This window comes from Ranitomeya variabilis, chromosome 1 (assembly GCF_051348905.1).
Source record: "Ranitomeya variabilis isolate aRanVar5 chromosome 1, aRanVar5.hap1, whole genome shotgun sequence".
NCBI classification, from domain to species: Eukaryota; Metazoa; Chordata; class Amphibia; order Anura; family Dendrobatidae; genus Ranitomeya; species Ranitomeya variabilis.
In genome coordinates, this window is record NC_135232.1 from 783,697,210 (window position 1) to 783,724,533 (window position 27,324).

Consider the following 27,324-nt stretch of genomic DNA (forward strand, 5'->3'; position numbering starts at 1 on the left):
CCTGCTCAGCAGAGACGTCAATCCCAGCATCTGGCTCAAGCTGATACTGTGCGCTTGGGTACTGCTGCCTTTCCAGGCTCTGCCTTTGTAGCCGGCACTGTTCAGCAGCAAGCAGGCATTTCAGGGACTAAGTCCTGCTTTTCCCACACTGAGCATGCCCACGGGACGACCTCCCATTGGAGGTCGGGGGTCACATGCTTAGGTCCTGTTGCGGCTCCTATTGGACCATCAGGAAAGTCCCGGTGCGCTACTGCTATAAAAGGTTCGCATGGCCGCTCGGTGTAAACTTATGTGTGTGTGGATGAATGCCTGTTGATGGATGAAAGCTCCGAATCATTCCCATCCCTAGTGTTGTTGCCTGCTCGCGAATGATATTTATTTGGTTAGTGGCGTCCGCCAGAGTGGCGCTGCACGCACTCCTGTGAGAAAAATACTTTAGTTTCCCTGGCACCGCAGTAGCGGTGTCGAGCGCAAGAGATCTAGAGGGACTCTTACCCTGAGTCTTGGGGCAGCGTTCTGTGTCGCCTTGCTTGCGCTCTCTGTGCAGTATCACGACTCTGTAACGCAACAGGGTTCGCTTCCTTCATACCGGGTGAAGCTAACCTGTGTGTGTACTCACATTATACCGCCATATAGTCTGTCATTACCAAGCAGCAGGTGTCTTAGCTGCACGGTGGACCCCAGACTGCGAACGCACCTTATATCATCTCCAATTATTATTTGGTGCGTTCCGCCAGTCCTAACACTCGGTGGCTATTTCGGCATAACAAAGGCTATGCGCACATTTACTTTTTTGAGGAGTTTTTGGAGCAGAAATTGTCCAATGGTATGTACACCAAAAACAACCTTGGCACATCTGCTTCATGAAAATTACTAGTTTTTTTCAACCAAAGCAGCTTCGCCTGGGAAGACTCAGCGTATGCACTGGCATCTAAAATGGGTTAAAAGATGAAACTTGTTCATTCATCCAACTAAAGCCTCCTGCTCAACACACTTGAAGGCATATAGTAAAGGCCCTGGTGACAGAGTTACCAGAAAAACGTCTGTAAAGTTGCCAGTGAAGACACTTCAGGGAAACAATTGCTGGTGGTTCTCTGAAGGGTTTTTGTGTTGGTGGTTCTGCCAGCATCTTACATAGGAAACATACCCAAAGAAGGAGATTTTCATGAAGAGGTTTCCACTTGAAGAACTCGTTTTTGACTGCCATAAAAAAGAACACTGGCTCTCTAGTGACACCTATTGGAACTAGTTAACCTATAAATCAATATCCAACCCTCTCCTTGACACGACATGATTTTTAGCTTATTCAGCAGCAGTCAAAATCATTTTAAAAGGTAATCAAAATGTCACTTGTGCCCTCTGAATTATATTAATAAAAACTGCAACTCATTCCACACAAAAAACAGAGCTGTAAGCTGGAAATACCCTGATTTCTGCTATGTATCACTATCTAGGCTGATTGCTGTCATTTTAAAAGGAATTTGTCACAAAGTTTTACTATGTAATATGAGAGCAGCAAGATATATGGGCAGAGACCCTGATTCCAACGATGCATCACTTACTGGACTGCTTGGTGCAGTTTTGATAAGATTCCGTTTTCCCTGCTGTAGATGTAGTAGCGCTGAAAATATTGAGCCCTGTGTAACCCCGCCCACAGCACTGATTGGTAGATTCCTGTGTACACTGTGAATGTCAGCAATCAGTGGTGGGGCGGGGTTACACAGATTAGCCTGACTGGCCTGCACATGAGACATAGTCAGGCTCTTGCTGAAAAAACACTGATTGTATTGAAACTATAGCATATAAAGTAAGTGACACTCTGGAATTAGTGTTTCTGTACCTCATGCTGCTTTCAGATTAAAGGGAACCTGTCACCTGAATTTGGCGGGACCGGTTTTCGGTCCGATGGGCGGGGTTTTCGGGTGTTTGATTCACCCTTTCCTTACCCGCTGCCTGCATGCTGGCCGCAATATTGGCTTGAAGTTCATTCGCTGTCCTCCGTAGTACACGCCTGCGCAAGGCATTCTTGCCTTGCGCACGCGCAGTATGCTTTGCCCAACTGCGGGCAAAGCTGAAAAGCATTAGTGCGCATGCACCAACGCACTATGTCCCAGAAGTATTTTGCTGTGTTCCAGGACATAGTGCGCCGGTGCATGCGCACTAATGCTTTTCGGCTTTGCCCGCAGTTGGGCAAAGCATACTGCACGTGCGCAAGGCAAGATTGCCTTGCACAGTTGTATACTACGGAGGACAGCGAATGGACTTAAAGCCAATATTGCGGCCAGCATGCAGCCAGCAGGAAAGGAAAGGGTGAATCAAACACCCGAAAACACCACCCATTGGACCGAAAACCGGTCCCGCCAAATTCAGGTGACAGGTTCCCTTTAAGTAGAAAAAACCTGCTGACAGATTCCATTTAAAGGGACTCTGTCCGCACAGAATGACAGTTCAAAAAAAGTCTCCCAGCCCTGTGCATCACGGCTCAGCCAATCATTTAGATACACCTTGCCAGCTGCTTGTTTTCCCTCTTACCTCCTCTTCTTTCATTGACAGCTCTGGGTGGAGATAGATGGGAACCAAGCATTTGGTAAGGTGTGTTTAGATGTTGCCACCCGCCATGGAGCATATGGAGCAAGAAACATGTCTTGTGCATTAATTCTTCGGCCTGGAAAACGATTTTTGGAGGTATCCTTCAGTCAGTCTGCCTTATGGTAGTGTTTACTTCTCAAAGCCTTAGGGGACGACGTAAAATTATCCAGAGCATGCAGCCACCATTGTTGACTGCATTCTCTATGAAGGTCTATCTGCAGGAGTACAATACAACCTGTAGTTCGATATCAGACATGCCAGATCGACATCTCCAGCAACAATCAGTTGGCCGGCACCACCACCATACACATTAGTCTGTCGGCTGAACCTGTTGATATCGGAGGATTCAGCCAACATTACTCTAATGTGTATGGGAGCCTATAGGCCTACTCTGTATTTGTGAGCTTTGTAAAACTACCCACATCTTCATAGATTCTTTGTTATGCTGGCTTGTTGCAGCCATCAGGTGCTGTCAACATATGCTTCTGTAAGGAGATGGAAATGCTGCCCATGTTTCCCCTTGAAGACCCGTGTATCGTTATATAATCAGAGGCGTAGCTAGGGTTTTGGTTCAGGGGGGTCAAAACTTTTGAGTGGGGCCCTAACCAGGTAACCTTGATTACAACTCGGTGACGCACCCTAATAGTGGAGAACTTCAGCAGATGACCGCGCTGTTACTGAAAATGATCTCTAAATAAAGACCAACATGGATATTACCACCATATGATATGGTCAGTGGTAGATACCAGCCCTACAGAACATATAAGAGATCACAGCACAGTTATAGATGGTGACTTACCGCTGACGTTCATTCTGATGGAGTTGTCACTTTTCCCGTCTTTTCCATCTGGCCCAGACTGACATGACAACTTCCGCCAGCCAGGACTCTGCTGCAGAGATTACAACAAAGACACATTTCACTTCTCATATTCCAGCCCCATCACCATCTATTCCCAACCTGCACAAACTCCTCATCCTGCTGATACCCCAATACTGAGCCGCTGGTGCCTTATGTGTCCGTTACTGCACCTACTGTGTGGTTCTCTGTGACCTCTAAATTCCAAAGCAACCCTCTAGAATATAGTAATGCCGGGTGCAAGTGCCCTAGAAAGCAGTGCCCACATTTTGTCCCCTAAAAAGTAATATTGCCCTGTGTGTGCTCCTTTGACAGTAACCTGAGTTCCCCTATAACAATAAGTGCCCACTTTAAATTTAAACTGATGGCTCTAACACTGTATAATGGCCCCGTCACAGTAATCTCCACACTGTATGATGGCCCCCTTGATAGACTCCATATAGTGTACTGCACCAGATAGTCCTCAATATAGTATAATGCACTCCCCATAGGCCTCCATATAGTATAATGCACTCCCCCTAGATAGACTCTATATATTCTAATGCACTCAACATTGGCACCCTCTATATAGAATGCACCCCCCCATAGGCAGACTCTATAGTATAATGCACTCCCCATAGGGTGACTCTATATAATAATAATTTTACTTATTTAGCGCCAACATATTCCGCAGCGCTTTACAAATTATAGAGGGGATTTGTAGACAATAGACATTACAGCATAACAAAAATCACTGTTCAAAATAGATACCAATAGGAGTGAGGGCCCTGCTCGCAAGCTTACAATCTATATAACACATTCCCCATAGGCAGACTCTATAGTATAATGCAGCCCACATTTGCAGACTCTATATAGTATAATGAACTCCCCATAGGGTGACTATATAACACATTCCCCATAGGCAGACTCTATAGCATAATGCAGCCCACATATGCAGACTCTATATAGTATATTGCACTCCCCACAGGCACTCTATAGTATAATGCACTCCCCACAGGCAGACTCTATAGTATAATGCAGCCCCCCATAGGTAGACTCTATAGTATAATACAGCCCCCCATAGGCAGACTCTATAGTGTATAATCCAGCCCCCCATAGACAGGGAGAGCTTAGATTAGAGCAGGCATATTGGCGATGTTTAATTGCTATTGCAGTACTTGTATACCGCTGCTGTACCATTAAAACAAAAGTCCTTTTCAATGTTACATACTGTCCTTTCTCTAGTAAAACCAGTTACCTACATTCAGTGTAGTCGTAGCTGGTGGAGGAGGGATAGTTTTGGATTAGAGGCATATAGACAGGGTTTACTTCCTTTCAGTCCTTCTATATATTGCTGCTGCTCCCCTCTGTACCAGTCTGTCATCGCAAATTTGTTTACTGTAAACGATATCTATAACCCTGTATGTAACCCTTCTCATGAACAGCACCATGGAATTAATGGTGCTATATAAATAAATAATAATAACAACCTAAAAACAAAAGTCCTTTTCAGAGCTACATATTTTCTTTCCCCTATTAATACCGGAAAGTTTGCAGTCATATATTATATACCTAATTTAAAATGCGCAAGCCATACGATAATGGAAGGGGAAGTGGACGTGCTGCTGATGGTGCATGCAGAGGCCGAGGCCATGGAACAGGTGAAACTGTGCCTGCTGCCGGAGCACAACAAACACACTCATCCACAATGAGTCCATTTTGCAGGGGAGAGCGGGACACAACTCTTGAAGCCAAAACAGGTGGTCAGTTGGATGGCAGATAGTGCTTTCAGTATGTTTCTCAGCACCACCCTGTCTTAGACATAGGCCAGTTTCACTAACCAAGAGTGTGGACCACATAATCCTTATCCTCCTTCCTCCCACCATTGCGAGTCCTGGAAGACAATTGATCCCACACTCGCACACTCTGAGGAGCTCTTTACATTTACATTTATTGATTCTGGCCTCACACCATACATGTTTCAAGAGGGACTTGAGGAGATCGTGTGCAGTGATGCCCAAATATTTGTGCCGCCAACGTCAGAACACGACGGTGGGGAACAGCAATTAGTGTCTCAAGAGGTTGATGATGATGAGACACAGTGCATAAGACCCTCCTTACAATACAGGGTGTATCGGAGTCCTTCTTCCTTCTAATATTTGACAATTCTTACATTGTCCGCATAGGCTTTGTAAATTTCAGGTTCCCTTCTTCATAAATTAAACAGGTTGTATCTGACCATGTCACACACACCCCATGTCCAGATAAGGTAAATAAAATGTTAAAATTACATTTACTGGTGACTAGCTGTGGGTGTAGTTTTAATTCCCCCTCTACTATGTCATCTCGTCGATGTGGAAATACGACTGTAGATGGCCAGGCTATTAATGGATGGAGGAGGCGTTTTTTTTCTCTTTTTAATTTTGGCTTATACAGGTCCTTCTCAAAAAATTATCATATAGTGTTAAATTTCATTATTTACCATAATGTAATGATGACAATTAAACTTTCATATATTATAGATTCATTATCCACCAACTGAAATTTGTCAGGTCTTTTATTGTTTTAATACTGATGATTTTGGCATACAACTCCTGATAACCCAAAAAACCTGTCTCAATAAATTAGCATATCAAGAAAAGGTTCTCTAAATGACCTATTACCCTAATCTTCTGAATCAACTAATTAACTCTAAACACATGCAAAAGATACCTGAGGCTTTTAAAAACTCCCTGCCTGGTTCATTACTCAAAACCCCCATCATGGGTAAGACTAGCGACCTGACAGATGTCAAGAAGGCCATCATTGCCACCCTCAAGCAAGAGGGTAAGACCCAGAAAGAAATTTCTCAACAAATAGTGTTGTATCAGAGTGCTGTATCAAGGCACCTCAATGGTAAGTCTGTTGGAAGGAAACAATGTGGCAGAAAACGCTGTACAACGAGAAGAGGTGACCGGACCCTGAGGAAGATTGTGGAGAAGGACCGATTCCAGACCTTGGGGAACCTGAGGAAGCAGTGGACTGAGTCTGGTGTGGAAACATCCAGAGCCACCGTGCACAGGCGTGTGCAGGAAATGGGCTACAGGTGCCGCATTCCCCAGGTAAAGCCACTTTTGAACCATAAACAGCGGCAGAAGCGCCTGACCTGGGCTACAGAGAAGCAGCACTGGACTGTTGCTAAGTGGTCCCAAGTACTTTTTTCTGATGAAAGCAAATTTTGCATGTCATTCGGAAATCAAGGTGCCAGAGTCTGGAGGAAGACTGGGGAGAAGGAAATGCCAAAATGCCTGAAGTCCAGTGTCAAGTACCCACAGTCAGTGATGGTGTGGGGTGCCATGTCAGCTGCTGGTGTTGGTCCACTGTGTTTCATCAAGGGCAGGGTCAATGCAGCTAGCTATCAGGAGATTTTGGAGCACTTCATGCTTCCATCGGCTGAAATGCTTTATGGAGATGAAGATTTCATTTTTCAGCACGACCTGGCACCTGCTCACAGTGCCAAAACCACTGGTAAATGGTTTACTGACCATGGTATTACTGTGCTCAATTGGCCTGCCAACTCTCCTGACCTGAATCCCATAGAGAATCTGTGGGATATTGTGAAGAGAAAGTTGAGAGACGCAAGACCCAACACTCTGGATGAGCTTAAGGCCGCTATTGAAGCATCCTGGGCCTCCATAACATCTCAGCAGTGTCACAGGCTGATTGCCTCCATGCCACGCCGCATTGAAGCAGTCATTTCTGCCAAAGGATTCCCGACCAAGTATTGAGTGCATAACTGAACATTATTATTTGATGGTTTTTTTGTTTGTTATTAAAAAACACTTTTATTTGATTGGCCGGGTGAAATATGCTAATTTATTGAGACAGGTTTTTTGGGTTATCAGGAGTTGTATGCCAAAATCATCAGTATTAAAACAATAAAAGACCTGACAAATTTCAGTTGGTGGATAATGAATCTATAATATATGAAAGTTTAATTGTAATCATTACATTATGGTAAATAATGAAATTTAACACTATATGCTAATTTTTTGAGAAGGACCTGTATACAAGAAAGAAGGTTTCCACACACTTTTTTTCCCTGTAAAATCCATTTTATCATTGGTTTTTTATGTTTTATTATCAGTCCCTAAAAATGAAGCAATACTCTGACAACATTGTTCCCAGTAGTGACCTGGGAGTCAGAGATGCATCTAGGCGCCTTCCATCCATTTTAGCAAATTTTCCTGACTCCCCAGGCCTCCTGTTAGGGTCTTGTGGAATAATGTTAAAGTTTCCCATTGACTTCCATTATACTCGGTACTCGAGTCGAGACCAACCGAGTGTTCGACCTGCTCAATTTGAGTACCAAGTACTTGAGCATTTTAGTACTCGGTCATCACTAGTCCTCATTAGTCAGCTAGGAACTGAGAGTATCTGTGAGGGGCCATAGCATTACACCTCGACCCGTGTCGTCCCCACAGAGGAAAAACTGCTGTGAGGGGCTGTAGTGTTACACCTCGATCCATGCGGTCCACGCAGAGGAAAACGGAAACTCCCGAGTGTGCTAGACTGTGCAAAGAGTAGAGGAAGTAAGCGAAGAAGATTGACGTAAGGAATAAGAGTGTTTCCAGGGAAGAAGGAAATGTGGGTGATGGAGTTGATTGTTGTTAAAGAAGCGTCCTTGAAGATAAATTCCTACTATCTGCTGTAAATAGTTCATACAAACTTATTCTTCAGTATAAAGAAGTTTATTTTTGAATGGTGGTCTCCCTCATTGCACTGTAAATCAACTGGTTCTGGCAAACCCGCAACATTGGTTACATGTGTCCTGTATGGGCGTAGCGCCCTCACAGCACAAGCCCACACACTGCCCCGTGCCACGCTACGCTTCTGTTGGCTCATATGGAAAAGGGGGAGGACTATGGGAAATTGGTATTATTCGTAGGTAAGCAAACAAGGAAGCACTGTGCACGAAATGTCACTGTGCATTTGTATTCGCTTGCTTAGCAATAAAGAATATCAAAATCAAAATTGAGAAATGTACCTTGTGTTTAAAAGAATTGTCCAAGCATTCATATTCTCTAGAACAAGTGCTGTTAAGTGGGGGTGCCTGACCACTACCGATCTGATATTGATGACCTATCAACATGAAATATCCAAACAACTTCTTTAAGAAAAAAAAATAAAAAAGTAGAAGCCATATTGCCCAGTTCTATTATACAATTCTGGACACATTGTTACATTGCTAATCTCGAGAGATACAAAGACAAGAGCAATTTGATACAGCAAAATCAGATCTTCTAATTTGCACTGAGGAGGGGCAACACCTTGAAAAATGTGTCTGTAAATTCAGATTCTGGTTTAGCTTACCCTAAGTCATGTGACAAGGCTTGTTAAAGGGTTGATATTGACTTTTAGGATTTCCACTTCCAAAAGGTGGCGCTAAAGTACATGTCCTCTTACTGTCTGAAGAGGCAATTTGCATACCTCTCTGAAATCTATGAAATACTGTTACTTTTTTGTGTACATTTCAGGACCAATGTCCAGGCAGCTACAGAAGGCCTCAGTCACCCTTGTAGGAGATCAAACCTGTAAAAAATTCTACCCCATTCAGATTAGCCCCAGAATGATGTGTGCCGGTTTCATGCAGGGCGGTGTGGACAGTTGCTCTGTAAGTACTCTATTTTCTTAATTCTATCTTACCTCATCCCAACCTTGCTGCCCTATTTATCTAAGCCCTCACCACCACTTGCCAACCTATCACTCACCACAGATGTTTTCCAATCTTCTTGCAAACATGGAACCATAACACACATTCTTAAAGAAGCCCTCCCATCAAAATTTTTATCATATTATATAGCACAATGCACTTAGGCTACATCCCCACGGTCATTAATCGGCAGCGCTTTGTACAAAGCACATGTCCGCTCTGTCCAAAGCGCTGCCAGCTTTTGAACGCAGGTGATTCCGCATGTGTTCATTGAACATTGCACAGGTGATATTTATCTTGTGGAGACTGAGCGTCTCTGCAAGAGAAATAGATATGCTGCAGTCTGGAAAGAGGCACCGCATGTCCGTCTCCACAGGGAAGCCGTGGGTGCACGCATAGTGGGCATGGGATTTCTTGAAATCCTATCCACTATACTGTAACATCTGGACGCTGCGGGTTGGATGCTGCGGATGTATGCAGCGTCAAACCCGGAGCGTTTACTGACCGTGGGAACGTACCCTTTGCTCATGTTGTCCTTCTAACCAGCTAATTGTTTTCCATTAGGTTTATGATATCAAGTGATTAAAAACTGTATAGCTGAATCCTTCTAAGCTCGATGTAGAAACAGGTCAATTTTCCCTGTATGAGCCATGAGTCACTGCAAAAGTCCCGGGCAGAGGGGAGAAGGGAGCAGCTGGGTCAGGGGGCGAAGAGGGGAATGATAAATGTAGAGAAAAGAGACTGTTTTCTTAGAGAAGAGAAAAAAAGAATTAAAGGGGTTTTCCCATGAACAAAAGTTGATTTATTCACTAGATCTTGAAATAAAAATAAGATCCATAGTTGGATGTGTATAAAAAAAATGTTCCTGTGCTGAGATAATCTTATAATTGTGCCCCTGCTGTGTATTCAATTCCTACTTTCTGGGATCAAGCTGTGATCCAAAGGCGTGATCTCCAATAATCCAACAATCATTACCTATCTAGTTGATATTTTGAAGTTATTGTTTGCTAAAATACCCCTTTAGGGTATGTGCACACGTTGCGGATTTTGCTGCGGATCCGCAGCAGTTTTCCATGAGTTTATAGTACCATGTAAACCTATGAAAAACAAAATCCGCAGAGCTCATGCTGCAGGGAAAAACGAGCGGAAATGTAGCGTTGTTTATTGCGCAGCATGTCAATTCTTTGTGCGGATTCCACAGCGGTTTACACCTGCTCCATAATAGGAATCCGAAGGTGTAAAACCGAAGGTGCAATCCGAACAAAATCCGCAAAAAAATTGCGGGAAAATCTGCGGTAAGGCTACGTTCACATTTGCGGTCGGCGCCGCAGCGTCGGTCGCCGCATGCGTCATGCGCCCCTATATTTAACATGGGGGCGCATGGACATGCGTCGCATTTGCGTTTTGCGCCACATGCGTCCCTGCGGCGCACGCGTCCGGGCACAGAGGACGCAGCAAGTTGCATTTTTGCTGCGTCCAAAATCAAGGAAAAAAAGGACGCATGCGGCGCAAAACGCAGTGTTGTGCATGCGTTTTGCTGCGTTTTTGTTTGCGTTGTGCGTTGCGGCGCCGACGCTGCGGCGCACAACGCAAATATGAACGTAGCCTAATTCCGCAGTGTGGTTTTTCTTGCGGATTTACCAAAATCAGTCCGGAAAAATCCGCAAAGTAATCCGCAGCATAGAGAGATATAGAGAGATAGATACATATTTAGCATGCAATGAGACCAATTAATATTGCTTCAGCACATGTATAATTTGGGTCATTTCCACTTAAATGGGTTGTCAAGCACTAAGATATTGATGACCTGTTCATTGGATAGGTCATCACTACGAATTCAGTGGAGGTCTGACCCCTATCACCTCCAGTAAACAGCTAAAATTTGCTCCGACAGCAGGCAGATATATGGAGTGAAACACTCCTGCTCCGTCCATTGCTTAGTAACCGATGATCGGTGTGGATGCCGGATGACCTCGAGAGGTTAGTTCCAGACAACCCCTTTAAAGGGAACCTGTCACCCCCAAAATCAGGTGAGCTAAGCCCACCAGCATCAGGAGCTTATCTACAGCATTCTGGAATGCTGTAGATAAGCCCCTGATGTATCCTGAAAGATGAGAAAAAGAGGTTAGCTTATACTCACTCAGAGGCGGTCCCGGTACGATGGGTGTCGCTGTCCGGGGCCTCCACTCTTCTTACGAGGACGTCCTCTTCTTGTATTAAAACTGCGGCTCCGGCAGACAAATAGGGCAGACAAAGTACGCCTGCACCGGAGCGTGAATACAACAAGAGGACGTCATCGTAAAAAGATGGGAGGCCCTGGACCGGGCCACGACGCCTATCAGACGGGACCGCCCCTGGGTGAGTATAATCTAACCTTTTTCTCCTCTTTCAGGTTACATCGGGGGCTTATCTACAGCATTACAGAATGCTGTAGATAAGCCCCTGATGCTGGTGGGCTTAGCTCATCTTCGATTTTGGGGGTGACAGGTTCCCCTTTAAAGTGTACAGTAATTGTCTCTATAGGTGACTTCTAAAAATAAGTTGTGTGTACATGAAGAATAACAGTAGTTCTGGCCATTACATGACTTGTATCCTGCATTTTTAAGTTTTCCCCATTTTCAGGCTCTACTTGTAGTATAATCTGCTTTCTTTCCTACTTTTGCTCCCCCTTTTCTCCATAGACTTTTATGGGCAGCTGTAATCTGATGCTTTAGCAAAAACAGAAGTTAAGACAGATTGAAGCAGATTTTAAGGGTACTGTCACACAGTGCCATTTTCATCGCTACGACGGCACGATCCGTGACGTCGCAGCGTCGTATGATTATCGCTCCAGCGTCGTAGACTGCGGTCACACTTTGCAATCACGGCGCTGGAGCGATGCCGAGGTCCCCGGGTAACCAGGGTAAACATCGGGTTACTAAGCGCAGGGCCGCGCTTAGTAACCCGATGTTTACCCTGGTTACCAGCGTAAACGTAAAAAAAACAAACAGTACATACTTACATTCCGGTGTCTGTCCCCCGGCGTTCTGCTTCTCTCCACTGTGTAAGCACCATAGCCGGAAAGCAGAGCGGTGACGTCACCGCTGTGCTCGCTTTCCGGCCGGCAGGCGCTCACAGTGCAGAGAAGCTGAGACGCCGGAGGACAGACACCGGAATGTGAGTATGTACTGTTTGTTTTTTTTACGTTTACGCTGGTAACCAGGGTAAACATCGGGTTACCAAGCGCAGCCCTGCGCTTAGTTACCCGATGTTTACCCTGGTTACAAGCGAACACATCGCTGGATCGGTGTCACACACAACGATCCAGCGATGTCAGCGGGTGATCAAGCGACGAAAGAAAGTTCCAAACGATCTGCTACGACGTACGATTCTCAGCAGGGTCCCTGATCGCTGCTGCGTGTCAGACACTGCGATATCGTAACGATATCGCTAGAACGTCACGAATCGTACCGTCGTAGCGATGAAAATGGCACTGTGTGACAGTACCCTAAGAGTAAATGATCTGTGCAGCAGATGTGAAGAGAACTGACTGATAATGGGAAATAATTAATATTTTACTAGAGAAAAATGTATTAATTTATAAAAAAATAAAATTGGAAAAAAATGAATACATTAAAATGCATAATTAGAAGGTATTGGGTCTATGTTGTTCATACCATCTGAGCATCCACATCCTAGAATCACATGTATTTGAGAATTAATGAGGAAAAGCTGCTTCCGTTCCAATGCAAAAATCAATTATAAAAATGCTGATCGCAGTGACATGCATTTATGGCTTGGGTTTTTTTCTTTTCCAAGCTCAGAGAAGCTTATGAAGGAGGAATGAGATATAGTGTTTTATGGAGGGAGGAAAACAGAGCTTTGAGTTTATTCCACTTTAAATCAATAGATTTTGGAATAAGTTGGGAGTTTTTAAAAACAGTCTGCTCTCCTCACTGCAGAGTGAGGACATGCTGGAGAACAGCAAACCTGAGTGTGATGAACAGCTTTCACATCTCATCTCTGGAATTCAGTTTTTATATTAATAGATCTTGATAAGTTCCACAATTGGATGCGTAAAAAAAACAAAACTGTGCCTCTGCTACGTACTGTTATTTGCTGTGTCCAACCATGTAAAGCTGCTCCAGTTCATAAAACACATACTACAGTTCCTGGCTAAAGGGTGGAAGCAGGCTGTCCTTTGTACAAAGTACATTTTATTTAAATTAAAGACATATCAGTATGTATTTGGAATGTGGGAGGAAATCCACGCAAATACAAGAACATACAAACTCCTTACAGATGTTGTCCTTGGTGTGATGTGAACCCAGGACCCAAACGCTGGAAGGCTGCCACCGTGTTGCCCACAGATCTTAATAATAGTAAGTTTCACAATTTGATGTGTTAAAAAAAAAATTTCCCGAGTGGAGATAATCTTATAAATGTGCACCTGTTAAGTAGTGTGTAACGGCTGTGTCTGATCATGTAAAACTGCTCCAGTACATACCACAGCATCTGGCCAGGGGATGAAAGCATAAGTCACTTATGAACATAGAGTATTCAGACGACAAAGTAAAAGCTCATAGCTGCTGCTTTCAGAGTTAACATCTCCCTGCCTGAGGTACCACAGGAGTGAGTGTTTCTGCCACGTCTCCAACCTTTCAGGACTGGTGACAGGGCAGAAATTCTTGTTCCTGTGGTAAAACATATAGGGTAACGTGTTGCCTCAGAAAGAAACAGCTGCAAGCCCCTGCTGTTTAATCCGAATACTCACTTATAAGTACAGTGCCTTGCGAAAGTATTCGGCCCCCTGGAACTTTTCAACCTTTTCCCACATATCATGCTTCAAACATAAAGATACCAAATGTAAATTTTTGGTGAAGAATCAACAAGTGGAACACAAGTGTGAAGTTGAACGAAATTTATTGGTTATTTTAAATTTTTGTGGAAATTCAAAAACTGAAAAGTGGGGCGTGCAATATTATTCAGCCCCTTTACTTTCAGTGCAGCAAACTCACTCCAGAAGTTCATTGTGGATCTCTGAATAATCCAATGTTGACCTAAATGCCTAATGATGATAAATATAATCCACCTGTGTGTAATCAAGTCTCCGTATAAATGCACCTGCTCTGTGACAGTCTCAGGGTTCTGTTTGAAGCACAGAGAGCATCATGAAGACCAAGGAACACAACAGGCAGGTCCGTGATACTGTTGTGGAGAAGTTTAAAGCCGGATTCAGATACAAAATGATTTCAAAACTTTAAACATCCCAAGGAGCACTGTGCAAGCGATCATATTGAAATGGAAGAAATATTACACCACTGCAAATCTACAAAGACCGAGACGTCCCTCTAAACTTTCATCTCAAACAAGGAGAAGACTGATCAGAGATGCAGCCAAGAGGCCCATGATCACTCTGGATGAACTGCAGAGATCTACAGCTGAGGTGGGACAGTCTGTCCATAGGACAACAATCAGTCGTACACTGCACAAATCTGGCCTTTATGAAAGAGTGGCAAGAAGAAAGCCATTTCTCAAAGTTATCCATAAAAATTGTTTAAAGTTTGCAACAAGCCACCTGGGAGACACACCAAACATGTGGAAGAAGGTGCTCTGGTCAGATGAAACCAAAATCAAACTTTTTGGAAATCGAGAATCTGTGGAAGAGCTGAAAACTGCTGTTCACAAACGATCTCCATCAAACCTCACTGAGCTCGAGCTGTTTGCCAAGGAAGAATGGGCAAGAATTTCAGTCTCTCGATGTACAAAACTGATAGAGACATACCCCAAGAGACTTGCAGCTGTAATCGCAGCAAAAGGTGGCGCAACAAAGTATTAAGTTAAAGGGGCTGAATAATATTGCATGCCCCACTTTTCAGTTTCTGAATTTCCACAAAAATTTAAAATAACCAATAAATTTTGTTTAACTTCACAATTGTGTTCCACTTGTTGTTGATTCTTCAAAGATTTACATTTGGTATCTTTATGTTTGAAGCATGATATGTGGGAAAAGGTTGAAAAGTTCCAGGGGGCCGAAAACTCTCGCAAGGCACTGTAATTTAGGATTCCTCCTCTAGCCAGGTGGTGTGGTATGCACAGACCGTGAACTGGAGCAGCTCTGCATGGTAGGACACAGCCATTACACAGTACATAGCAAGGACAAATTTACCAAATTTGCATACAAATTGCATAACTTATTACTACAAGATCTATTAATTAAAATGTGTTTTGTACATGGGAACATCCCTTTAAAACAAACACAGAACTTAATATTTTGTTTTAACGTGAAATACACAGTAACTTTTTGCCTCTTTCTTTTAGGGGGATGCTGGTGGACCTCTAGCTTGTAGAGAACCTTCTGGCCGATGGTTTCTCGCTGGAATAACAAGCTGGGGCTACGGCTGTGCGAGACCGTACTTTCCAGGAGTTTACACCAGAATAACATCTGTCCGTAACTGGATTGGGCAGACTTTACGATTATGAGGGTTACAACTCAGGAAAAGGCATGTAAAAAACATGCAGGGCTTAACTTCAGGCCTTGGAGCTTAGAAGAACCACAAAATGACTTTCCAATGCCCTGATCATTCATACACTTCGGACGGAAAATGTAAACTATATATTCTATTAATAAATGTGACCTGCTTTTATCAAAACAAAATATCAAATCACAAAATGAGATTCTGAGCCTATGCCATTTAACCCATTATAGATATAAGGGATATTTATTTTGGATAAAAGGTCAATGATTGTTATAAGGAAGATGTTCCTAAACAGCAACTTTATTTTATAGAGTATAAAACCAAAAAGTGACTAGCAAATTCCAAAACTATTAACCATTTCATGGTGGTAGAAAAAAAGAACAAAGGGAAGATAATAGTGTCTGGTGTGATATGAGACAGACTGATATACATAGAGTAACGGCAAGCAATAACCAAATTTACCACTAGCCGGATATATTAGGGGAAGCCGTTTTGTTCAGTGAACAAATAAGCATGAAGATCAACCTAGGAACTGTGAAGCTTAAGAAGCCCACAAAATGTCTGCTTCTACCATATGTATGTGATTGCCATATTATAAGCCCCATATATGCATGTAAATATTCATAGAGGCAAATTATGCAGGTGACTGATGAAATTTGGTTCTAGACAAATTGTGCATCTGGAAAGATTCCCAGAATGAACGTTCACACCCAATTCAATGAAAATCATTTTATCCATCCACATCTGCTTCCATTAAGATCCCAGGGAAATAAAATATCAATGATTTGCACCAATACAGACAGATGAGGCATTCTGACAATCTGTAACAGCGTTGCAGTGAGTGCATACAATGTCTATGATCACGTGTGTAACCAGTAAAATATACGATTAAACAGCAAGTGTCTCAAGTCAGTGTGGTCTTCTGTTCGGCGTCCCCGAAATTCACATTACGAGGGCTCCTGTTGAAGTAGGACGTGCTCGTCTCGAGAGTATAAATGAAGTTAGACAAAATGAATCGGTTGTATAGCCTTTTAAAACCGATGTTCTGAAATAAAGGCCAGCACAAAATCAGTTAATATAGACAAGAGACATATAACGCATTACGTATTTCAGTAGGGATCCTCCAAGACGACAAAAACAAAAATGCCATTTAAAAATCTAAATTAGGGAAAATAGTTCAGTGGATTAATGAACCATACAGTTTATCAATGGCATAGCCATTAGGTTTATCCATTTCCACCAATCACTGCCTCTCGTTACGCCATGTCGGTTGATCTTCCGGGTTCTAATCTATTATGGTGAGCAGCGGAAAGGATAACTCCCAGTTCTGGTTGGTGCAGGATTTCTGTTTGGTGGCTCCTCTCACATCTTGGCTCGCTCTCTCTGCAATCTGGAGTTGTAGGCTCTGGATACAGTATTCCAGGCATCCATGTATCTGTCCATACACATTGCAATGCATTTCTAGGGAGAGAAAGGAATCTGGAAGTCAGTTTAGTTACAAGCATCTGCAGCAAAACAGGGATTAAAGAGGAACGAAACGTTCAGCCTTTGGAAACTTAGGAATCTTTGTAGAATACAATACTGTGCCAGAGTTTTAGCCCGCATAAGTGACCAATTAGAACACACACATTATATTGATCATTGTTTTCGCACGTAGGTTGAAACAGACATTTCCGGTAACAGCTATGTTAGAGACTTAAAACTGGGTGAGGAACAGGAACTCTGCTACAAACTGGAGGTTGTCACAGAGTTTCTGGTCACAGGTAATACACCGTGGCAAGACGGAGCACAGCAACAAGACACAAGGTAGTTATACTGCATTAATAAGGTAATACCTAGGCAAAGCTTTTAAAGTAGACTGAGGTCTCAAGATGTGCTGCTCAAGCTCTTTTTTGATGAACCACCAAGAAATTGGCAACGATGAGGACTGTAGATCCTCTGTTCGGGCAACAGAAGAAAGACACACCATGCTTGTTTCTCCTTGAAACCAGAAGATGCCCAGCAGTGCCATCACATCTGAACTGGCAGCAATTGGTGGAACCCAGATACACCCATCTATTTCGCAAAGTCTATTCAGAAGCAACTTTCATGGAACAACTGGAACAACTAAGGCCCCCCCCCAAAAAAAAAATCTATCAATTTGGAATAAAGGGGTAAGTGACTCAAACAAAAAAAAAATCCAAAAGAATTGGGATGCATAAAAATGGCAGCAGATGCTCTGGACTGACGAGTCAAAATGTTAAATATCTGGCTGTAACTAGTGATGAGCAAGCATGCATGGGTGTTATCCCAGTATCTCAGGCGTGCTCGCATATTATGCACGAGTCCCTGCGGCTGCATGATTCGCGTTGGTAGACAGCAGCAACACATGTAGGGATTGCTTAAACAAGAAAACAACCTCAAACATACAGTCAGTGTCACTAAGCAATATCTTCAGGGTGAAGCAGAACAGCGAGCCCTGATCCCAACATTAAGCATCCTTACGTTGAAGCATTTTTCCCCATACCTGCTTAAAACCTTATACTACTTCCTTCTATCTTTAAAGAGGGTGTGCACTTTCAGTAAGGAGATCACCAAAGTACATAAACCAATCAGGTACATCCCCCCACCCCGCAGGTTCACACCAGGCTTCCCACTACTGGTGTGGTCGCGGCCTCAAATTTGTCACGTCAAGAGCGCACGTCACTGCCGCAGCCACTCACCGAGCACAGTGGCACTTGCTGCCAACCTCTGCACCAGCGCGGAGTTGTGGCTAGGGCAGCGACGTGCGCCCTTGACATGGAGTCACCACTCTAGTTATAACCCCCAATAACGAGCAGTGGCGGGAGCCAGTACTGAACCCTGGGAGGGCAAGCACCTTATGGGTTTGTTATTTTATGTATTCTACACACTTTGGGAACCACTTTGTGTGTCATCCTTCCAAGTATTACTGCATTGCGCTGTACTAGACATTTACTCAGCGAATGGGATTTAGATAACAGTAAACGATTGTGGGGAAAGATTAAACTGCCCAAATTAATCAATAAAAATATGAGTCTTTATTAAATATAACAAAAAAAATGACAACTAAAAGGCTGAAGCAAAGGGGGTAGGTCTGTACAGTGATCAAAAAGTGGTAATTGATCATATGCATACCTTATTAAATAGTACATAATTATATAATATCAATCTGTTATTTAGTCCATGGAGAGATACAGTAAAACTAAATGAGAATGTAAAATATGTTTAGTATACAGCATAAGGTCTCCGCCTAGTGGCTGAAGCTGCACATTACTTGAAGTAGGCTTGTCACAGTCCGTTTTAATCCGGTGTCATTTTTATTGTTATATTTAATAAAGATTGATATTTTTATTAATTTGGGCAGTTTAATCTTTGCTGGTGTTGTAGATAACAGTAGTTTACACCAGTGAAATGCTCACACAGATTGACGAAGACAAATAGGCCGCAGTGTTCAGAAAAGCATCGCACCACCCTGCCCTTGTTGATAGCACATCTGGAGCCTCCAGGTTTCCCAAGAAGCTTACCTGTTAAGATCACATCTCTGAGTGCAATTTCACAAGGCATCATATCAATCACTGCGCTCTACAACTGTCACAAAACCTTAATGCAGAGGTTTATGGCTTTTAGGAAGTCCATGTGGCAATTAATTTGGAGGGTCTGGGGGTGGAAGCATCAGCAAGTGCAGCATCCTGACGAACCGAAACTTTGTATCACGCATGAAAATTGGGATTCAGCTCCGCTTGTCGATTCCAGCGGTTGTCATGTGACCATAGTGTGCCATTTGTATACCTGCACGTCCACACCAACTAGGGCCTGCCGAAGGTGAACAAGCCCTTTATACCTCGTCCAGGTTTAACAGCATTTTTAATGGCAGGCCTGATATTTCTATAGCGGTTGCGTGCAGGCACTGCATACTCTTCTGGAAGCCAGTACACAACTAGAAAATTGAAGTCACGTACCTGCTCTGAATTGTCCAATGATCCTCCGGGCTTCGCAATACATTTTCGAAAACATTTATCAGTCATCCGCTGCCAAGAATAGAAAGTTGTTAGTGAAAGTCTACAACATTGCAAAGAAATAACTCAGTACTCATATAGACTAATTACAGTGTTAGTGTTAACCACCCACTGTGGCCAATATTCACAACAAATTATGAAGCCATTGTGGGTGGAGGTATGGCAGTGTGCGGTCAGCCACCCTTGTGGTTCCTCCATTACTTATGGTACACATGAAAAACCTCACAGCCAACTTAGTCGTGTCACCGTAAAAGTATATACAGTGGCGGACATACGTATTTGATCACTTGCTGATTTTGTAACTTTGCCCACTGACAAAGATATGAACAGTCTATAATTTTAACGCATGATCTTGTCCCTCCCATCCTTAGAAAGCTCTTTGGTCTTGCCCATGTTGTAGTGGTTAGAATCTGACTGATTGCTGTCTTACATGGTCACCTTTATAAAAGACTCCTGTCCATAGACTCAGTCTTTAATGCAGGTAATGAGTTGATTAGGAGCGTCTAACTGGTCCAACCTGAAAGATTGGAAAAATAAGTTTTATTATACTCACCCGGGGGGGCCTTTCTGGTGCGGTCCGATGGGTGTCGCAGGTCCGGGTCCGGCTCCTCCCATCTTCTTGAGATGCCGCTCCTGTTGCTTCATCGCTCCCTGGCAGAGAGGCCCAGCACCTGCGGACTGCAGGAATTTGCTCTGCCCTCAACAAAGCATCGAAGTATGCCTGTGCAGGAGCGCGATGACGGGGAGCGATGAAGAAGCAGGATGGCGGCGATCATAAGAAGATGGGAGGTGCCAGAACCGGACCTGCGACACCCATCGCACCGGACTGTTCCCACGGGTGAGTATAATAAAACTTATTTTTCTTATCTTTCAAGTCAGATCAGGGGCTTATATACAGCATTATAGAATGTTGTAGATAAGCCCTGAAAGGCAGTGGCCGCATCTTATATCAGCCAAACCTGGTGACAGGTTCCCTTTAACAGCTTCCAGTCACTGATTTTTCATCTTCTAATGGATGTGCCACATTCCATTACAATGTGAAAAGGCAGCAATTACTCACCCCGGGATTATGATCCCAGATTTCCCACTGCCTAAGAGCTCAATTTCCAACTGCTAACAAATATATAACAGAGGGGATTGAGCTCTGGAGACAGATTCTCATGCAGATCTGTGTTCAGCCCATGGATCTTAGGCCTGTTTTTCTGACGGACCCATCAAGGCTATGTGCACCTGCTGTGTATGCTTCTTCGCAGCGGATTTCCACTGGGAAAACGCATACACAATACAACCCAGGTTAAAAAAATAAATAAATATCGCAATATTCTTACCTTCCGGCGTATCGCGCAGCATTACCGATGGTCCCGGCAGCTAGCGTTTCCAGTAATACCTTGCGAAGTCATCAGGTCATTTCACAATGCATAGGCAGCATCAATAGTAAAAAGAGAGAGTGAGCGAGAGAGAATTTCCCTGACTGGAAATTCTTCCGCGCATGGTCAGTTTCAAAAGACAGCATCCACCGCTGGATTCCTGCTTTTGACAGTCAGCGACGGATCCTGCGTCCATAGGCTTCCATTATAGCCAACGACGGGCAGCGCAGGATTCGTCGCTGAGCGATTTTCCGACGTGCAGAAAAAACGTTCCTCTGTGCGTGGTCCCCACCCGACGGACAGCAATTTTCCGACGAATCCAGTGCACGACGGAAGAAACGGATCGCCATCCGTCACAATCCGTCGCTAATACAAGTCTATGAGAAAATACAGGATCCAGCAGAAACATTTGCTGGATCCTGTTTTTTCAAAAATCGACGGATTTCGACGGGAGCTAAAAGATGCAAGTGTGAAAGAGGCCTTAACATTTCATTTACATGCAAGAAAAATGTGGATTTCTCTGGAATAAGACATCAGATCGCAGATATCAAGGTATCACTTCATTCAGCTTCCTCTGACCTACATGCCCATATAGACAATAAGGAGGGGTGATCCAAACTGACAGGTAAATTGTTATCAAATTACAGATGCCAGCAGTTAAGACAAACACATCGTATCAGTCCTGAAATATATGACATTCACTATTGAAGAGGAGCTTAACTGCAGTACTCGGTAGCAGGCACTACACAGTGTATAGAAGAGGAGCTGATCTGCAGTCCTCGGTAGCAGGCACTACACAGTGTATAGAAGAGGAGCTGATCTGCAGTACTCGGTAGCAGGCACTACACAGCGTATAGAAGAGGAGCTGATCTGCAGTCCTCGGTAGCAGGCACTACACAGCGTATAGAAGAGGAGCTGATCTGCAGTACTCGGTAGCAGGCACTACACAGTGTATAGAAGAGGAGCTGATCTGCAGTACTCGGTAGCAGGCATTACACAGCGTATAGAAGAGGCGCTCATCTGCAGTACACAGAGGGCACTAAACAGCGTATAGAAGAGGAGCTCATCTGCAGTATACGGTAGCAGGCACTACACAGCGTATAGAAGAGGAGCTGATCTGCAGTACTCGGTAGCAGGCACTACACAGCGTATAGAAGAGGAGCTGATCTGCAGTCCTCGGTAGCAGGCACTACACAGCGTATAGAAGAGGAGCTGATCTGCAGTCCTCGGTAGCAGGCACTACACAGCGTATAGAAGAGGAGCTGATCTGCAGTCCTCGGTAGCAGGCACTACACAGCGTATAGAAGAGGAGCTGATCTGCAGTCCTCGGTAGCAGGCACTACACTGTGTATAGAAGAGGAGCTGATCTGCAGTCCTCGGTAGCAGGCACTACACTGTGTATAGAAGAGGAGCTGATCTGCAGTCCTCGGTAGCAGGCACTACACTGTGTATAGAAGAGGAGCTGATCTGCAGTACTCGGTAGCAGGCACTACACTGTGTATAGAAGAGGCGCTCATCTGCAGTCCTCGGTAGCAGGCACTACACAGCGTATAGAAGAGGAGCTGATCTGCAGTCCTCGGTAGCAGGCACTACACAGCGTATATTAGAGGAGCTGATCTGCAGTACTCGGTAGCAGGCACTACACTGTGTATAGAAGAGGCGCTCATCTGCAGTCCTCGGTAGCAGGCACTACACAGCGTATAGAAGAGGAGCTGATCTGCAGTCCTCGGTAGCAGGCACTACACTGTGTATAGAAGAGGAGCTGATCTGCAGTACTCGGTAGCAGGCACTACACTGTGTATAGAAGAGGCGCTCATCTGCAGTCCTCAGTAGCAGGCACTACACAGCGTATAGAAGAGGAGCTGATCTGCAGTCCTCGGTAGCAGGCACTACACAGCGTATATTAGAGGAGCTGATCTGCAGTACTCGGTAGCAGGCACTACACTGTGTATAGAAGAGGCGCTCATCTGCAGTCCTCGGTAGCAGGCACTACACAGCGTATAGAAGAGGAGCTGATCTGCAGTCCTCGGTAGCAGGCACTACACAGCGTATATTAGAGGAGCTGATCTGCAGTACTCGGTAGCAGGCACTACACTGTGTATAGAAGAGGCGCTCATCTGCAGTCCTCGGTAGCAGGCACTACACAGCGTATAGAAGAGGAGCTGATCTGCAGTCCTCGGTAGCAGGCACTACACAGCGTATAGAAGAGGAGCTGATCTGCAGTCCTCGGTAGCAGGCACTACACAGCGTATATTAGAGGAGCTGATCTGCAGTACTCGGTAGCAGGCACTACACTGTGTATAGAAGAGGAGCTGATCTGCAGTACTCGGTAGCAGGCACTACACAGCGTATAGAAGAGGAGCTGATCTGCAGTCCTCGGTAGCAGGCACTACACTGTGTATAGAAGAGGAGCTGATCTGCAGTACTCGGTAGCAGGCACTACACTGTGTATAGAAGAGGAGCTGATCTGCAGTACTCGGTAGCAGGCACTACACAGCGTATAGAAGAGGAGCTGATCTGCAGTCCTCGGTAGCAGGCACTACACTGTGTATAGAAGAGGAGCTGATTTGCAGTCCTCGGTAGCAGGCACTACACTGTGTATAGAAGAGGAGCTGATCTGCAGTACTCGGTAGCAGGCACTACACAGCGTATATTAGAGGAGCTGATTTGCAGTCCTCGGTAGCAGGCACTACACAGCGTATATTAGAGGAGCTGATTTGCAGTCCTCGGTAGCAGGCACTACACAGTGTATAGAAGAGGAGCTGATCTGCAGTACTCGGTAGCAGGCACTACACAGCGTATATTAGAGGAGCTGATCTGCAGTACTCGGTAGCAGGCACTACACTGTGTATAGAAGAGGAGCTGATTTGCAGTCCTCGGTAGCAGGCACTACACTGTGTATAGAAGAGGAGCTGATTTGCAGTCCTCGGTAGCAGGCACTACACTGTGTATAGAAGAGGAGCTGATCTGCAGTACTCGGTAGCAGGCACTACACAGCGTATATTAGAGGAGCTGATTTGCAGTCCTCGGTAGCAGGCACTACACAGCGTATATTAGAGGAGCTGATTTGCAGTCCTCGGTAGCAGGCACTACACAGTGTATAGAAGAGGAGCTGATCTGCAGTACTCGGTAGCAGGCACTACACTGTGTATAGAAGAGGAGCTGATCTGCAGTCCTCGGTAGCAGGCACTACACAGTGTATAGAAGAGGAGCTGATCTGCAGTACTCGGTAGCAGGCACTACACTGTGTATAGAAGAGGAGCTGATCTGCAGTACTCGGTAGCAGGCACTACACAGCGTATATTAGAGGAGCTGATTTGCAGTCCTCGGTAGCAGGCACTACACAGCGTATATTAGAGGAGCTGATTTGCAGTCCTCGGTAGCAGGCACTACACAGTGTATAGAAGAGGAGCTGATCTGCAGTACTCGGTAGCAGGCACTACACAGCGTATAGAAGAGGAGCTGATCTGCAGTACTCGGTAGCAGGCACTACACAGCGTATATTAGAGGAGCTGATCTGCAGTCCTCGGTAGCAGGCACTACACAGCGTATATTAGAGGAGCTGATTTGCAGTCCTCGGTAGCAGGCACTACACAGCGTATATTAGAGGAGCTGATCTGCAGTCCTCGGTAGCAGGCACTACACAGCGTATAGAAGAGGAGCTGATCTGCAGTACTCGGTAGCAGGCACTACACAGCGTATAGAAGAGGAGCTGATCTGCAGTACTCGGTAGCAGGCACTACACAGCGTATATTAGAGGAGCTGATCTGCAGTCCTCGGTAGCAGGCACTACACAGCGTATATTAGAGGAGCTGATTTGCAGTCCTCGGTAGCAGGCACTACACAGCGTATATTAGAGGAGCTGATCTGCAGTCCTCGGTAGCAGGCACTACACAGCGTATAGAAGAGGAGCTGATCTGCAGTACTCGGTAGCAGGCACTACACAGCGTATAGAAGAGGAGCTGATCTGCAGTACTCGGTAGCAGGCACTACACAGCGTATATTAGAGGAGCTGATCTGCAGTACTCGGTAGCAGGCACTACACAGCGTATATCAGAGACGCTTCCAAATTCTGCAGCTGTGTATATCCATCTGCCACTGGCAGAGAACAGGTGATATTTCGCGGTGGCGATCTCGACCAATCATACTGACGACCTACCCTAAAGGCCGACACCTAGACATTAGATAAAAGTTCACTAAACCAGCTTATTTCAGAAGACCATCTAACGGGTGTGACGATATTTGTGAGGATATTTCACAGGTGGACGAGACAGAAGGACGCAGGCTCGGGAGCAGCCCCGTGTGCCACAGCTTTCAGAAACCTCCTCCATTAGGGCAGGACTGTGGTGCCTCCGCACAAGCCTAGCTGACAAGGGCCGGAGAGCAGCACAAGGTCAGCGCTGAGGCCGCTCACATGACGGCGCTGACGGCTTCCACTCACTGACCTGCAGCAGCTCCTGCGCATTGGCCACCGCGATCTGCACCTTCACTTGTTCCATGATGGCGCCGGTGTCTATCTTGCCGGAGCCCGCGGCAGAAGCGGCCGGAGAAAAATCGGAGCTGAACCCGTCCATGTCTTCCCGGAGCGGTAGCAGCTCAAAGTCACTCACACACACACGTGCCGGCTACTTCCGGCTGGAATGCGGAAACGGAAGCTCTAGGTGGCCGGTCGGGCAAGGCATTGTGGTAGTTGTAGTTCTATGAGCTTGTGTCGCTGCCCTCTAGATGGCGCTCAGCTATAGTTACACACTGTCTTTTCTGCCATGTTCTCTCATGACCAGCAATAATAAAAGAGCGCTATGGGGAAGGGTTGGTTTAGCTCGGATTTATCACACACTTCCTTTCATCACTTTGCTGGATTGGATGAACCTTTTTCCATATGAACCAATAATCGGTGTGAGAAAAATAGCCTCTGCCTCTCCCTCTCTCTCTCTCTCTCCCCTCCCCCGTGCAAAGCATGTGTTGTGTTTGACTGCGGAAATCACTGCAGCCCAAACGCTAATATGGCTGTATGACGCCGCAGAAACCAGGCCGGAACCTATGTCATCACGCTGCCCACACTCCTTAATTGGCTGAAAAAATGGCGGGGAAGGCGTCATACAAAACGCGACTTTGGCGCCAAGATCGCCGACCACGTGGCCGATCCCACGCTGGAGTCGGGTCGGGTTTCACGAAACCCAACTTTGCCAAAAGTCGGCGACTTTTGAAAATGAACGATCCGTTTCGCTCAACCCTAGGCAGGACCCATAGCAATTCTTAACTTAGAAAAGTGTGGGCTTGTGTAATCTTTTATTGCTACGTGTATAACAACAGATGGCACCTGGTGGGGGCAATATAGATGGCAATAACGGACAGATGGCACCGGGGGGCAATGCAAATGGCAATAATGGACAGATGGCACCGGGGAGTAATACAGATGGCAATAACGGACAGATGGCAATAACGGACAGATGGCACTGGGGGCAATCCAGATGGCAATAACGGACAGATGGCATTGGGGGGGCAATACAAATGGCAATAATGGACAGATTGCACTGGAGGGGGGGAATACGGATGACAATAATGGGCAGATGACACCTGGGGGGCAATCCAGATCGAAAAAACGGACCGATGGCACCGGGCGGGCAATACAAATGGCAATAATGGACAGATGGCACCTGGGGACAATGCGGATGGCAATAACGGACAGATGGCACCTGGGGGGCAATACAGATGGCAATAACGGACAGATGGCACCGGGGGGGCAATACAGATGGCAATAACGGACAGATGGCACCTGGGTGAGTATAGGTCATGTGTAGGTGAAGGGCTGGCTCCAGGTTTTCATGGGCCCCGGGCGGAAGAGTCTCAGTGGGCCTCTTTAAAACGTACCACGATTCATGAAGCACAGATACGGTGGAGAAATAAAGGTATAGTCCAATGCCAAAGATTTCACTTCTTACATTACATGAGTGATATCTATAGCTCAGAAACTGGACATTATAGTCCTCCATACAGTATTATGGACACCAGATGATGCTCCATACAGAATACTGAGCCCCATATATTGCTCCATACGGTATTTGGTGGGCCCTATATAATGTCCCATACAGAATAGTGAACCCCATATATTGCTCCATACAGTATAAAATAGGCCCCATATACAGTTGAAACAGAAAGTTTACATGCACTATATAAAAGGACACAAATGCATGTATTTCTCAATATCTGACATGAAATCAGAATAAACCTTTCACGTTTTAGGCCAATTAGGATTACCATTAGAGTTGAGCGACTTTTACTTTTTTAGGATCGAGTCGGGTTTCGCGAAACCCGACTCTGTCAAAAGTCGGGTCGGGTGAAATCGGCCGATTATTGCGAAAAGTCG

The 27,324-nt window shown here is 45.1% G+C and overlaps 2 protein-coding genes across 2 annotated transcripts in view; one reads left to right on the forward strand and one right to left on the reverse strand.

The window, feature by feature from the left end:
* Positions 1–15,578, forward strand: part of TMPRSS9 (transmembrane serine protease 9) — a 346,177-nt gene extending 330,599 nt beyond the window's left edge. Inside the window, exons 19-20 of the mRNA XM_077272649.1 lie at positions 8,941–9,077; positions 15,417–15,578. Coding sequence (XP_077128764.1) covers positions 8,941–9,077; positions 15,417–15,578 — 299 coding nt within the window. The remainder of the gene's footprint in view (positions 1–8,940; positions 9,078–15,416) is intronic.
* A 208-nt stretch (positions 15,579–15,786) lies between these two features.
* On the reverse strand, positions 15,787–25,758 carry TIMM13 (translocase of inner mitochondrial membrane 13). The gene is made up of 3 exons (XM_077272701.1): positions 25,403–25,758; positions 19,534–19,602; positions 15,787–17,035 (listed from the first exon to the last, which is right to left on the reverse strand). The coding sequence occupies exons 1-3, from the start codon at positions 25,529–25,531 to the stop codon at positions 16,937–16,939; spliced, it is 297 nt and encodes a 98-aa protein (XP_077128816.1). The 5' UTR covers positions 25,532–25,758; the 3' UTR covers positions 15,787–16,936.
* Between the last annotated feature and the right edge of the window lie 1,566 nt (positions 25,759–27,324).